This window comes from Dendrobates tinctorius, unplaced genomic scaffold (assembly GCF_039654945.1).
Source record: "Dendrobates tinctorius isolate UK_male_01 unplaced genomic scaffold, ASM3965494v1 ptg000222l, whole genome shotgun sequence".
Taxonomy (NCBI): Eukaryota; Metazoa; Chordata; class Amphibia; order Anura; family Dendrobatidae; genus Dendrobates; species Dendrobates tinctorius.
The window spans coordinates 3063884-3078958 of NW_027361889.1; the positions used below are offsets into that span (position 1 = coordinate 3063884).

The 15075-nt window shown below is 42.2% G+C and overlaps 1 protein-coding gene across 1 annotated transcript in view; it reads left to right on the plus strand.

Annotated features, from left to right (window-relative positions):
• The window catches only part of BAIAP3 (BAI1 associated protein 3), a 277420-nt gene that overhangs the window by 229606 nt on the left and 32739 nt on the right, over positions 1-15075 (plus strand). The window contains exons 16-23 of the mRNA XM_073555195.1: positions 3793-3917; positions 4010-4100; positions 7591-7647; positions 8950-9047; positions 9495-9546; positions 9958-10106; positions 11379-11502; positions 14662-14805. Coding sequence (XP_073411296.1) covers positions 3793-3917; positions 4010-4100; positions 7591-7647; positions 8950-9047; positions 9495-9546; positions 9958-10106; positions 11379-11502; positions 14662-14805 — 840 coding nt within the window. The remainder of the gene's footprint in view (positions 1-3792; positions 3918-4009; positions 4101-7590; positions 7648-8949; positions 9048-9494; positions 9547-9957; positions 10107-11378; positions 11503-14661; positions 14806-15075) is intronic.

Consider the following 15075-nt stretch of genomic DNA (forward strand, 5'->3'; position numbering starts at 1 on the left):
CAGTGGCCATAGAGTGCATTAATGACTACAACTGAAGGACACAGTGTGGAAAATGCTTCGACTCGTAAGGGTATGTATCCACGTTCCGGATTCCGGGCGCTTTGGACACAGCAGACACCCGCCCCGCCCCGTCCAAAGCGCTGCCCCCTTTTTTTTTGTACACGCGCTCATTCTGCATGTGTCAATTGAACACATGTGGAATCACCGCATCCTATCCATAGAACGGTGCTATTTATCTTGTGGAGACTGGGCATCTCCGCAAGATAATCATGCTGAGGTCTATAAAGACGTGATGCATGTGTGTTTACGTGGGTCTGCCACCTGCGTCTTTGTACACATAGTGGAGATGGGATTTCATAAAATCCCCTCCACTATGCTGTAACATCTGGAAGCTGCAGATTGGATGCTGCGTCTGACCGTGGAAACATACCCTAAAGGAAACGTCCATAAGACTTTTACCGTCCCTTCTATATAACCCTTTTCAAGTTACCATTCAGTAAAGAGTTTATTGTTGAATGGCGTTCTCCCTCATTGAACTGTGAAACATCTGGTCCTGGCAAACCCACAACATCAGTTACATGTGACCTGCACGGGCGTAACGCCCTCACAAGTCCACACACCCAGCCATGACCTCCATTTTCATGTAACGTGTCGGGGCATAGGACGCTACCATCCCACACCACATTATAGCTGCATAATGAGTTAACTGAGAATCCATCAGTCAGCTCGCCATGATGGACTGAGAGTCAGTCTGTAACTTTATCTGACTTTTTTCTGAGCTCCTCTCAGCTGATTTATGACCACCGTTCACAGCAAAATAGAAAAGCGCAAAAGTTGCAAAAATTAATTTAAGCCCAAAATACATGCATATAGAAAAAAAAATATCCCCAAAGACAGAACAACTCCTTTTTAAGTTCACTGTTATTGCACTGTATACTAATTCGCTGCAAAGGCAAAGTGGCTACTTGGTGGCACCCCTGGCAGCCAAACCCTGTGCCCCTCACTGCCAATACATGCATCATCAGGGGGAGGCTTGAAAGTCCTATAAATGACCTTGAAAACCATATTTCCCCATTTTTGGCTATGAGATCCTATCTATAAACAGCACGTCAGCAGTATTGGCTAGAGACAACGCCAATGAGTTCTGCATCCAGCATCGGCCCAGCAGCACAAATTTCATTTGTGACTTGTTTGGAAATTCACAGCCAAATCATACATGTTTGTAAAGCGTCACGTATTTAGTACACAGTCATGTGGAGCATGCCTGGAATCTCTATATATCGATTTATCCCCTGCCGGGTCTACATTTATATCTATTTACTTTGTTTTTCCTCCATCTCTCAACTATTTGGCCAGAAAAAGAACAATTTGATCTAGATGAGAAAAATGAGAATGGATGACATTTTTGTATCACGCTTAGATTTTCCTCCTTTTTTAATAATTACGACTTATTGAAGGAGGTATCGGAAAACGGACACATTTAATTAGAGAAATCCAAAGCTGTACATTCAGAATTCTAATTCAATTAGGTCTTATTCGACAATTGTGGCGTTTCGCGAATCCTCAAGTTTATGGTATCATTCCTCATTCAGATTTCCATTTTTCACGTACATTTTGCATCTGTATTTTTCACGGATAGAACAGAAGCTGGTCAATCAAGTAGACTTGTCCGTGGGAGCTACCACACAGAAAGTGCTTTTACTGAAGCAGCCCCTGAAGGTCCATTTACGCTGAAATATTATCATGAAATAGTTTTTCTCAGAAGTCTCGTTTTCCAAAAATTGTGCAGTGTAAATGTGGCGCCCCTGATGCTCAGTCGCCACAGAGGTACTGCACCTTCTCCTAAGGTGTAGTGCCCCACCATTCTGGTAAGTTGGGAACTCCTTTCCGCACTCCAACACCTGCATCCCACACACAGGATAGTTCAGCACTGATCACATTGTGGCTCATGGTTAGAGGGTAGCAGAGCACCTCTGGTGATTCCTTGCTTCGTAACAGATGTGCTGGGAGGTGGGTGGAGTTGAGATTCATATAAAAGAGTGGGAAAGTTTAGAATTACAGGCAGTCCAGTCTGACAGAAGGTCGGCGGAGTAGGAAGCCACTCAGTGAGGAGTGGGGGATCCCTGGAAGAAGGGATGGAGTGCTGCAGCTGCCTCAGTGATCTGAGCCAGCTGGCACAGGAAAGTAAGAAAGGTGGAGAGGCGTAGGACTGCAACCTAAGCTTCCATAAGAGAGAGAAGGAACAGCGAGGAACGAAGGAGTAGAAGAACACAGAGAAGGAGTGGGTTGGATAGGAACCCTGCGTATAGGTTCTCAGCGCAAGGCCGGGGCCTGGTCCCTGAGGTTGTATGGACACTTATGGTTCTGCAGCAGACACCGGTGGAGTAGTTGGCTGTAAATGCACTACTCCCAACCAAGACTTGGGACACAACAGCAACACGGATAGAGAGCCGGGATCCAGGAGGTCCCTGATCAGGCTACAGCTGTCTGTCATACAAGTAGAGTTGTTAGGAACATCTGACAGGAGGAACTTCAGAGAACCACGGTACTGGAGTTCTTCACACTAAAAGGCGCAATAGAGGAGTCGCTCAGGAAAGGCACATGTTGGCGGAGTGTTGGAGAGGAGAGCCCTGACTTGCCCGGGAGGTTGATTGAGTCTCTACCCCGGAGGACACGGCACGGAGGCAGGCACCAGTGTGCACCACAAACTGTGAGTAAAGCTTTGAAATTGCAAGCTCTGGTGTCCTCCATTCATTCGTCACTAACACCTTCGGCACCGCTACATCTGGGTACCAGCATCTATACCCTTCTGCGCCTCTCCTCATCCATTGCGCCTACACTGCCCTGGGACTACAGCTCCACCTGTGGGGAGCTACACCATCTTTGCTGCATCACACCATCAGTCCCAGCAGCGTTGGCTTAACATCTTACTTGCCAAATACCACGGGTGGCGTCACGAAATTTCCATATAAACTACATTACAAACATCATCCGCCATTGATATTGGGCGCCCAGGGCCACGGACCGGGTAACCGCTGCTGTGACACATCTCCCCCTGACACCAGCCCGGTACTGAGTACCCCACAGCCCTGGGTGAAGCCTGGGAGGGCGACCCATAAACAGGCTACTAATCACCCGACCAACAAGCAAAACGGTTGTTCATTGGGTGAAATGATCTTTTGGTTTACACAAAAGATCGTCATTCTCGGCAGCGCATCGTTCTGTATAAACAGGATTCATACCGCTGAGAACAATGGCAGCCTGTGCATACAGAACGATCTATTACAGATCAATCGGTGAGCATTTCGAGTGTGGTCTACTTGTGTAACCATGCTAGAAATCAACCGACAAATATGTTACCGGTTGGTGATCATTTAACACTGCAAATTGCTGAGTGTAAATTAAATTTTAGTTTTCCCACGCACTATCATGGCCCCCATACAGTACAATGTCCCCCATGTCGTATGATGTCTCCAAAGATGCACATACTGTAGTAGGATACCCTGCAGTACATTCGCCAAACACAGTATGATGACCAAAGAGTGCCCTAAACAAAATATAATGATGCAACCTGAGGATGGATGGAGAGATGGATAAGAATATAGGGAGAAGGGCTCCATTTACAGTTTACTATATGCAAGTCAATTGGTGATTGTTCGTTTAGTAGGGGATAGAGAGGGAGAGAGAATGGGGTTCCCCTTTAAGCACTCTCATCTACATTATTATTGCTGCCACAATGTTCATACAGTATCATTAGAATGTTCATTCATTATCCTGTGTCCATTACTCAAGGAGGAAAATTTGGCTGAAAGCTTCACCCTCTTCACGGAATATAGTCTCCTGCTGCTGAAGAAACTGAGGGACAACTTCCCCGTGCTGAACACAGCCGTTATCGGACGCCTGGAGTTTATGTTAAGGTAATAAACCCCTAAACGAAAAACACATCGCTGACCCAATCTTCCACATATCTTTACTAACGATTTTGGGGGTGGTCATGTGTTTGGCACAGGTGCCTCAACCAGATCCAGAACATGCAAGCCTTTAAGACGGTGTGCCCTTTCCACAATGAACTGCATCTGGAGATCGCCACTGTGCTAAAGGTATCCGTCTATCTAGACACTAAAGCTATAAAATGACCGAGCAGCCATGTTTGGTGAGCAAATGTTTTTATTTCATGGTAGAACAAGTGGTAAAGGGGACATCTTAGTAAATCCTCGAATAGATGGGTGACCGCTAGTGATGAGCGAATGTGCTGGGATAAGATATCATTGGAGCATGCTCGGGTGCTAACCGAGTTTCTTCGGCGTACTTGAAAAATATGTTCGAGTCCCCGCGGCTGCATGTCTCGCGGCTGTTCAACACTAGAGATTGCCTAATAAACAAGCAATCCCTGCATGTGTTGCTGCTGTCGAACAGCCGCGGGGACTCAAACATATTTCCCGAGCACGCCGAAGACACTCGGTTAGCACCCGAGCATGCTCCCATAACACCTTATCCCGGAACGTTCTCATCACTAGTGACAACTAACATGGCAGCCATAGACTTTTCTGGACTTAGGCACTGTTAAACATTCCTTAAGATATGGGTGTAGGAGAACCGATCTCTAGAACCCCTGCAAAGAGGGCTGAAGAGCTATCAAATGATCACAGGGTCAAGTTCCTTAGGGGAATGAAAAAAGGTAAAATTTAATAGAAATGTTTAACAACCTATTTAAAAAATCTCAACATTTAAATCAAGCTCAAACCCCTTTTTTCAGTTGAAAAGTAAAAAAAAATTGCATATTTTGGTATTGTCGTGTCTGTGAAAGTCCAATCTATAGAAAAATAAAATTATTTAAACGGTACCTTAAAAAAAAAAATCAAAAGACAGAATTGTCTTTTTTTCGGTCTCTACAGTTTCCCCATAAATACTAATAAAAAGAAATCATATCATTATATGTACCACGAGATGGAATCCCTACAAATGTCTGAGAATTTTTTTTTTGGTGTCATTCAATACGACAACTAGCCCCTCAAAAAAAAGCTCTTATTTGGATACGAAAGCAGAAAAATGGAAATCAGACAGTAGTGAAGCAGATAAAAAGGTTGTCCAATAACTGTCGCCCTCACCCACCCCGATCTAACATCACGAATGGAGCCATGACACTGCAAGAGGGTTGGAACTGCCAAGACAGCTGGCTGAACTTGCCTTCATAGGACTTCCTATCGATTAGACCAGCTGGGCATCAAATGGTTGTCTTGGCATCAGTCCTTCCCAGGCACCACGGCGTCTCTCCACAATCTCTTGAAGTACCAGCAAACCCCTCTACATTTGCGTATTAATTGTAATTTACAGTGGCATGTAAAAGTTTGGCCACCCCTGGTCAAGATTACTGTTTTTGAGAACAGTTAATCACGTTAAAGATGAAATGATCTCTAAAAGGCCTAAAGTTAAAGATTATACATTTCCTTTGTATTTTAGGGGGAAAATATTTATATTTTTATCTTTTACATTTTAAAAAATGTAAAAAAGGAAAATTGGTCAATGCAAGAGTTTGGCATCCTTAGAAATGTGTGCTCAGATAACTATGATCAAGGTTTCAGACCTTAATTAGCCTGTTAGGGTTATGACTGTTCACTATCACTGTTGGGAAAGTCCGAGTGATGCAAATTTCCCAGCTTTATAAAAAACAAGCTTCCTCTAACCTTGTGCCAAAAACTGCAGCCATAGCTTCTAACCAGCTGCCTGGTACTCTGAAAATGAAAATGGTGGAGGCCTACAAAGCAGGAGAAGGCAATAAGAAGATAGCAAAGCATTTTTAAGTTGCCCTTTCCTCAGTTTCAAATGTAATTAAGAAATGACGGTTACCAGGAACATTGGAGGTCAAGATAAGGACTGGAAGACCAAGCAAAATGTAAGAGACAGGTACTCGTAGGATTGCTAGAGTGGCAAATAAGAACCTCAGCTTGACTGCAAAAGACCATCAGAAAGATTTAGATTTTTGGTATATTGTTTTACTGTTGAGACACAGCATAAAAATGGTTTTCATGGAAGAGTGATCAGAAGAAAACCTCTCCTGAGTCCTCACCATAAAATTCACTGTCAGAAGTATGTAAAAGGACATCTAAACAAGCCTGATGTATTTTGAAAACAAGTCCTGTGGACCAATGAGGTTAAAATAGAACTCATTGGCCACAACGATCAAATGTATGTGTGGAGACAAAAAGGGCACAAAATTTCAGGAAAAGAACATCTCACCATTAACATGGGGGTGGGTCAATCATGCTTTGAAGTTGTGTTGCAGCCAATGGCACAGGAAACATTTGACGGGTAGATGGAAGAATGGATTCAATGACATTTCAACAAATTCTTGATGTAAACATAACACCATCTGTAAAATAGCTGAAAATGGAAAGAGGATGGCTTCTACAAATGGATAATGATCCTAAACACACGTCAGAATCCACACTAGACTTTGTCAAAAAGCGCAAACTGAAGGTTTTACAATGGCCCTCACAGTCCCTTGATCTGAACATGATTGGAAATCTGGGGCTAGACCTCAAAATAGCAGAGGATGCAAGCTAACCTAGGAATCTCACAGACCTGGAAGAATTTTTCAAGGAAGAATGGATGAAAACCCCGCAAACAAGAATTGAAGGACTCTTGTATGGCTACAAAAAGTGTTGATACTTTCAGAAGGGGATGCTACTAGGTATTAACCATGCAGGGTGCACAAACTGTTGCATCGGCCCATTTTTTCTTTTTCAATTTTTACAATGTAAATGAAAATTATTTTTTTCCTAAAATACAGAGGAAATGTGTCATCTTTAACTTTAGGCCTTTTAGAGCTCATTTCATCGTCAACTTGCTTAACTGTTCACAATAACAGTACTTTTGACCAGGGGTGCCCAAACATTCACAAGCCATTGTATTCTTTCTAATGTCTTGAGTGTCCTGGACACTTGTATAGCTGGGCAGAAGGATCCTGGACTTCAGGCTATGAGAGTCATAGTGGCAGCTACTGTATATTGGGTGTCACTCAGCTTCTCGAGGAAAAAGCTAAGTAAAAAAAAATGTACAGAATTTTTAACAACTTATTAAAATATAAGAATTTCGGGAATATTGTAAGGTCAAGGTAATTTTTTAATGATATACAGTATGTGAATTGTGAAAAATGATCAATAATTAATAAACTGCCCTAAATAGCCAAGCGGATAGCTTCTTTCATTTTTCAAAAGGTCTCTGAATAATGAGAGCTGGACTCTGATTGGTTGTCATGGGCTTTGTCTTTGCACCGGTTTTGATAAATCACCCCCGTTGCACTTTGATCCATGAACCCATTTATATACAGAAAGAAAACCTGCTCAATTCACTGCTAGTCACGGTGACATTTTCGAGAAGCTTCTCCTAAGTGATACAATATAAAGCCATAAACAAGGGAAGATTATTTTAGTTTCAGTGGCGGAGATGCTAAAATCACACTCAGCCGAGCGATATGAGGTCTCGGCTTTTATCAAATAACACTTTATTGAAATGCCGCTTCTCGTCGTGAAGATTGAGGCTGAGAGGAATCATTAAACTCCGTCATTTACTTCAATTTCTGTCTTTCAGAAAGGAACATTGGAGTGGTACGAAAAGACGTATACGTCCTATAAACCAGAAGAAAAGGTGCGGTACTCCATCACCAGGGACAGGCCTTGTATATTCATTTATCACCGCCATATTTTAATGCATGAGTTATTACCGACTATAGAGAGAGAATTTCTATATACAGGAAGCAGAATCCACAGGAAATGTATCCTATAAACCCCCGCATCATAGAGGGACGTCACCATAGTGGGTGCTAAAGATGTTAGATTAAGGTCTGATGCTAGACAGGGCCCAAGGTTTGCTACATAAGAAGGCAATAATAATTATATTTACAGAGGCTTGTGGAAGTATTCACTCCCAAAGTCAGTACTTTGTAGAGCCTCTTTTTGCAGCAATTATAGCTGCAAGTCACTTTGGATAAGTCTCTATGAGCTTTCCACATCTTGCCACTGGAATTTTTGCCCATTCCTCAAGGGAAAAACTTCTCCAGCTCCTTCACGTTAGATTTTTTCCTCTGGTGAGCAGCAATCTTCAAGTCTGATCACAGATTCCCGATTGGATTAAGGTCTGGGCTTTGACTAGGCCACTCCAAGACATTTATAAGTTTCCCCTTAAACCACGAGTGTTGCTTTAGCAGTATGCTTTGGGTCACTTTCTTGTTGGAAGGTGAACCCCTGTCCCAGTCTCAAATCACTGACAGACTGAAACAGGTTTTTCTCAAAAATATCCCTGTGTTTCACAACATCTATCTTCACTTTGATTCAGACCATTTTCCCTGTCACTGCTGATGAAAAACATCCCCACAGCATGATGCTGCCACCACGTTTCACTGTGGGCATGGTGTTCTTGGGACGATGAGCTGTGTCTGATTGGCGCCAGTCATCCTTCCACCATACATTTGGGCAGTCTCTTGTTGTGGAGTGGGGCCCCTTTACTCTCCATTCCAGGTACATGTACAGTTCGGCAATACATAGATTTGGTTGTGGAACCAGTGGTACTGCCATTTCTCCAAAGTGTCCCAGAAACCATTTTTCAGCATGACAACACAAGCATTATTTTCCTCCTGCAACTGTACCCAGCCTGCATGGCCTGCCACCTCTCCGTACTTGTCTCCCATTGTGAACATCTGAGACATCTTTGGTCGGCAACTGCAAAGGGAGCTGCCAGCAGCAGATATTGAGGACTTGCCCAAGTGCATTCAGCATGGCAGATTGTTCCTCGGACAGCCATTATTAAACTCATTGATGGCAGCCAAAGCATGTCAATGCGGGGATATTTGCAGTGGTGATGCTGAATAAAATGAGGTGTTACGAAAATGTTTTTTTCATCATTTGCATATCCATCCTGTGAACAATATATAATATATGTGTATGTGTTTAGAACGATGTGGAGCAGCTCCGGTGTCTGGTGAAGCTGTCAGACGCCATTCATGATGATATCGAGAAGAGTCAGAACGTCTACAACAAGCTCTTTGTCAGGTGCGTGCTACGACATGAGAAGCCGACCCCTATGATTCCTACATTTTTAAAGATGTTCTGTACCAAATAAATAGGCCACAATTTATCAAAAATAGAAAATTTGCACCAAATCTTCAACTCTAATATTTATCCAATGTTGCACTGTCATGATACATTTGGTGGAAATTACTCCAGGAAAACTCTTTAATCAAGGAAGAACACTAGTTAACAGAAGATTGTACCCTAAAACCAATATAACAAATGTAATGTGCAATTGCATCCAATGGCAAACGTTCTTTAATGTCGAATTTTGCACAGATTGCTACATTTGATGCACGCTTTTTAATCTATCTTGAATGTGATTTTTTGCACTTTTTATGTAGAAATGATCTCAGGTACAGTATATCTTTAGAAATTCCATATTATACCTGTGCTGCAGCTTACGCCATCATTTCTTCTCTCCTTTAGTATTGTAAAGGTGGATTTTTTCAGTATCACCTACCGGCAGCTAGAGAAATTGGTAAGATATATTTGCTTCTGATACAGTGAGCGCAAGAAGATTGATCTGATATACTGTATATTTCAATAAAATCTAGTATATCATTATTTGGTAACACATTTTTAGGTTGTTTTTGACCCACATATGGCAACATAGGTACCAAACACAACAATGATCACCCCCATTGTTGCAGATTGGGTTGTCGTTTAAGACCGGTTTCACCTGTCCGAGAAATACTGACCATGCTCGGATCGCCATACCCGGTCTCTTGACCTAAGGCCGTCAGTCTATGTATTGTAATCCAACCAGGTTGGTGTTTAACGGACCTATGAAACCGGCCTAAAAATGTATTCAGAATCACTTATGGTCCAAATTTCAGTAATAACCAATATTTTCTGGAATGTGACTAATTTTTATCTCTTGGTCCTTTAGGTGGCTGATGAAATGAGCATTACCATGGAGAACCTGAAGGGATCAGAGCATGAAGAGCCCCATATTACCCATGCTATTGGGGAGACGTTATTTGAGCTCTACATCACCCTCAATGAACTGAGGCGCTTCAGGGATTACTTGCCGTTAAAGTAAGAGAACCACAGATCTGCATCCCCTTCGGCAGGTCATATAGCCGCCAAATTATGGGATCAGTGTAATACATTGATACACAGTTTGCATTATGTGTTCATTTAACAGGTGGGCTTGGTTGACTGTACTCGGATGTGTAACGAGGCCTTAGAGGGAATCTCCATCACCAGATTTTTGCTATCCCATCTGATAGCAGCACGATTTAGGGGCAGAAACCCTGATTCCAGTGATGTGTCACTTACTGGGCTGCTTTCTGCCGTTTTTATTAAAATCAAAGTTTTATCTGTTGCAGATCTCTGAATACTGAGCTGTGTATAACCCCGCCCACACCAGTGATTGGCTGCTTTTTGTATACACTGTGCGTAGGCAGAAAGCTGCCACTCAGTGGTGGGAAGGGGTTATACAGAGTTCATGAGTATGAAGGACTTGATAGCAGCAGGTTTTCTACTCCTCTAGTGATTAAAGGGATGGTCCAAAACTAAAATTGATTTTAATACTAAATCTCCATGTATTTAATGTCATAACAAGCAGTCAAGTAAGTGACACATCGCTGGAATCAGAGTCTCTGCTTCTATATTATGCTGCCCTCCGAATAGGAGGCAAAAATCTGGTGGCAGATTCCCATAAAGTCTTTAGACAATTTTCTGTCCATTAAAGGGTCACTTAAAAAAAAATCTTGTTATCTACTACCCATAGGATAGGAACTAACTTGCCGATCACTGGAGATCAGACCGCTTTGAGGACCCCCAGCTACCCCGAATGCAAGATCTGCAGACCTGTCCTAAATGGAGCAGTGGTGGACATGTCGGATGTCTGCTCCCTTCATTGTTTATAGGACTGCCAAGTATCGCACTTTATTTCCAGCACATCCATTGACAATGAATGTGGCGGAGCCCAAGCACGCGCCCCTCAGACTGGGGCGGCAGAGCTCCCTTCCTTGAGTTTCCAGCATCACTGAGGGTCTCAGTGGTTGGGCCCCCAGCGATTAGCAAGTTAGCCTTTATCCCAGGGTTCCCCAACTCCAGTCCTCAAGGCCCACCAACAGGTCATGTTTTCAGGATTTCCTTTGAATTGCACAGGTGAAGCAATTATCACCTGAGCAATACTAGGGAAATCCTGAAAACATGACCTGTTGGTGGGCCTTGAGGACTGGAGTTGGGGAACCCTGCTTTATCCTTCCAAGAATTTCCACAACTAGAACACTTCCTACTTGGTAAATATTAGCTCAGGTCATAGTATCCAGCTATAACCAGCGCCCTTTGTTTCCACAGAGACAATAAATCACTGGCGTTGACAGGCTTTCACGAGCTGTTTAAAGTGTCCATTCACACATGGCTGCAAACCGTGCATGAAAAGACCTGTGAGCGGATACAGCGAGCTGTGGAAGGAGATAAGGTGATATGTAGCATTTAATACCAGCACTGCATTCCCAAAGACGTGAATGGAAAGTCAAATATGCACACTACCTCTTCATTCATTCAGGGGACCTTGGATGAGACTGAGTCTCGGTGGTCGGTGACGCGAGCATTTTTTTCGAGCACACCAAAAATACTCAATTAGGACACGAGCATGCTAAGATAATGCCTTATCCGAGTACGCTCGCTCAGCACTAATGGGCAGTCATTTTCTTTTTAGGTGTAGATCAGACTTTTTTTTTTTTTTTTAATTTTTACTTTGTAGAAATATCATCAATATCACAACACTTACACACAGGTGCTAGGGTGGTTTTGTACAGTTGTGACCAAAAGCTTTGAGACTAACACAAATTATCACAAAGTTTGTTGCTTCAGTTATTATAGCGGCAATTTGCATTATACCTTGCCGAGAAAATATTCCCAGTTACAAAAAAACAAACATTTTCATTGAATTTCAGCACTGACACAAAATTACCTGCCTTCATAATTTCAGTGATCTTCTCTTTAGCTCAGGAGAAAGTATTAACAAGGACAAGGTAGCTGATTTCTCTCCATGATGCTGACTGATCGCTTTAAAAGCAAACTGGTGCTTGAAATAATTCATGGTTACCGCTAAGGAAACATGCGCGGTCATTATCGCTTTGCATTAATTGGACTTTACAGATAAGGACTTTGCTGCTTGTAAGATTGCCCCTAAATCAACCATTTATCGAATCGTCAAGGAGAGGTTCAGTTGCTGTGCGGAAGACCTCAGGGTTCTCAAGAAAGTTCAGTAAGTACCAGGACGGACACCTAAAGAGGATTTACCTATGAGATCAATTCAACACCACTGCAGAGCTTGATCCGGAACGGCAGCAGGCAAGTGTCAGTGCATCTGCCCAGAGGCAAAGGCTTTTGGAGTCTTGCCTGGTGTCAAGAAGGGAAGCAAAAAAGCCAATCCTCTCCAAGAAAAACATCAAGAACAGACTGATATTTCAGGAAGTACAGGGATCGGACGGCAGAGGACTGGGGTAAAGTTATTTTCTCTGATGAAGCCCCCTTTCGACTGGTTGGGACATCTAGAAGAATGGTTGTCCGGAGAAGAGGCAGTGAGAGCTACCATGAACCCTGTGTCATACCAATATTAAACAATCCTGAGACTATTTATATACAGGGATTAATTTTATCCATGGAGGGGGCTCACAAAAATGTTGCCTAAGAACTCTGCCATGAGTAAAGAATCTATACAGTAAAAACTGGAAAGACAAGAGCAATAAGGACTTATGCAGATTAAGATGGAAAAAGATATTTTTCAATTTTAGATTTTTTTTTTGTATTTACGTTTGTTTTTCAAGTTTTTATAATTGTATTTATCTGGGCAATAAAAATGAAAAAAGCATATATAGAATGGGAGGAATAGGGCTAAGTGACAGCACATGTGAAAAAGACTTGGGTATACTAATAGATCACAGACTGAATATGAGTCAACAGTGTGATGCAGCAGCAAAAAAGGCAAATGCAGTTCTAGGATGTATTAACAGAAGCATACAGTCTAGATCACGTGAAGTCATTATTTCCCTCTACTCCTCTTTGGTCAGACCTCATCTGGAATATTGTGTCCAGTTTTGGGCACCACATTTTAAAAAAGACATCAACAAACTGGAGCAAGTTCAGAAAAGAGCGACCAGAATGGTGACCGGTCTGCAAACCCTGTCTTATGAGGAAAGGTTGCAGGATTTGGGAATGTTTAGTTTGCAAAAGAGAAGACTGAGAGGAGACTTAATTGCTGTCTACAAATATCTAAAGGGCTGTCACATTGTAGAAGGATCAACTTTATTCTCATTTGCACAAGGAAAGACTAGAAGCAATGGGATGAAACTGAATGGGAGGAGACACAGATTAGATATTAGAAAAAACTTTTTGACAGTTAGAGTGATCAATGAGTGGAACAGGCTGCCACGAGAAGTGGTGAGTTCTCCTTCAATGGAAGTCTTCAAACAGAGGCTGGACAGACATCTGACTGGGATGATTTAGCGAATCCTGCTTTGAGCAGGGGGTTGGACCAGATGGCCTAGGAGGTCCCTTCCAACTCTACGATTCTATGATTCTATTATTATGCATTATTTTGGAGTTCACATCCACTTTCATCTTCAAGTTTGTACCTCAGGAATAAAGAATGGGATCTAATCATTCTCCAAGAGCAATTTCTCCCAATGATCCAGGACCAGATTGGTGATGCACAACGCTTATTCCAGCATGATGGAAACCATATCACAACGTAAACATTGAAATTTTGGGCCCGTGGCTGGAAAAATTCCCTTGAGAACCTGTGGTCAATCCTCAAAAAGAGATAGGACAAACAAAAACACAGAAATTGTGATTAAACTCCAATCACTGATTAGGCAAGAATTGATCTCCAGCTGCCAGGGGGAGAAGGGCTGAAATTTTGTATAATAAGGGACAACGCTGTAAATATTGATTCTTTATATAAACTTGATGTATTTGTCAATAAGTGTTTTTAAAAATTTCTGATATGTTTCTAATTGTACCTGAGTACCAAAAAAAACATCCAACTAAAAAAATTTTTAAAGAAGCATCAAACTTTGTGAAAAACAAAATTTCAGTCTCAAAATTTTTGGCCACGACTGCATGTTCCTTGGGCATACGCCACATTTTGCTTTTAGCTGCATGAATATTTTTCAATACACCATCGCTAATTTGGTTCAGAAAGTATACATGAAAGTGTACAGGATTAGAAGTCTAAGAATTAGTAAATTCCTTATCATCTCTGTGCTCCCTGGTATGCAAAAAAATAAAAGTTAAAAATACGCCTACAGGAAAACTGAGCAAATGAAGACCCAACAGAAACCCGGCAGAATATCTTTTGATGACAGATCTCTGCGCTCGGGGACTTTGAAAGCAGAAATCTAGAAGCGGCGCAGCTACCTAGATCAGCCGTCATTAGATCTGCGGGAAGTCCTGGGTGCCAGTGGATGGCGCTGTCATTTTGTAGCGTTTGCATTTGACCACTTTTGTTTGTATTCTGTGTATTTGCAGTTTCATATTGTTCCTACGATCTTATTTGCTACTACACATCATTTATTTGTGGCAGTTTACTCGTCATTTCTCAGCTTTTCTGTATATTCTCTGCTTTGCACAGCTCGAGTACGTGGACTCTCTTTCTAAGCACAGCGGCTCCGCGGTGGACGTCACTTTGTGCTTCTCACAAATCAGAGAGTTTTGGGCACAGCTTGCCTGGCCGGACTCCTCCGAGGCCTTCATCTTTTTAACTCAGCTTTCCGATGTAAGTTTGGAAATTGATCATTTAATTATAGTGGTCACTGGTCACAGAACGACTAGTACCCATAAAATGTAAAAAAAACAGTTAATCCTAAAAAAAGAAAAAAATATCAAAATAAGAGTATTACATGCATTAATTTTTCTTACTGCAAGTCAATTTAAAAGGAATTTGTCACCTATAAAAAATGTGGTGGGAAGTGAACGGTGACCGTAACACCTCCCTGCACCACCCCCATGACTAAAAGATGGCGGCTGCAGGGAGAATAAAACTTTA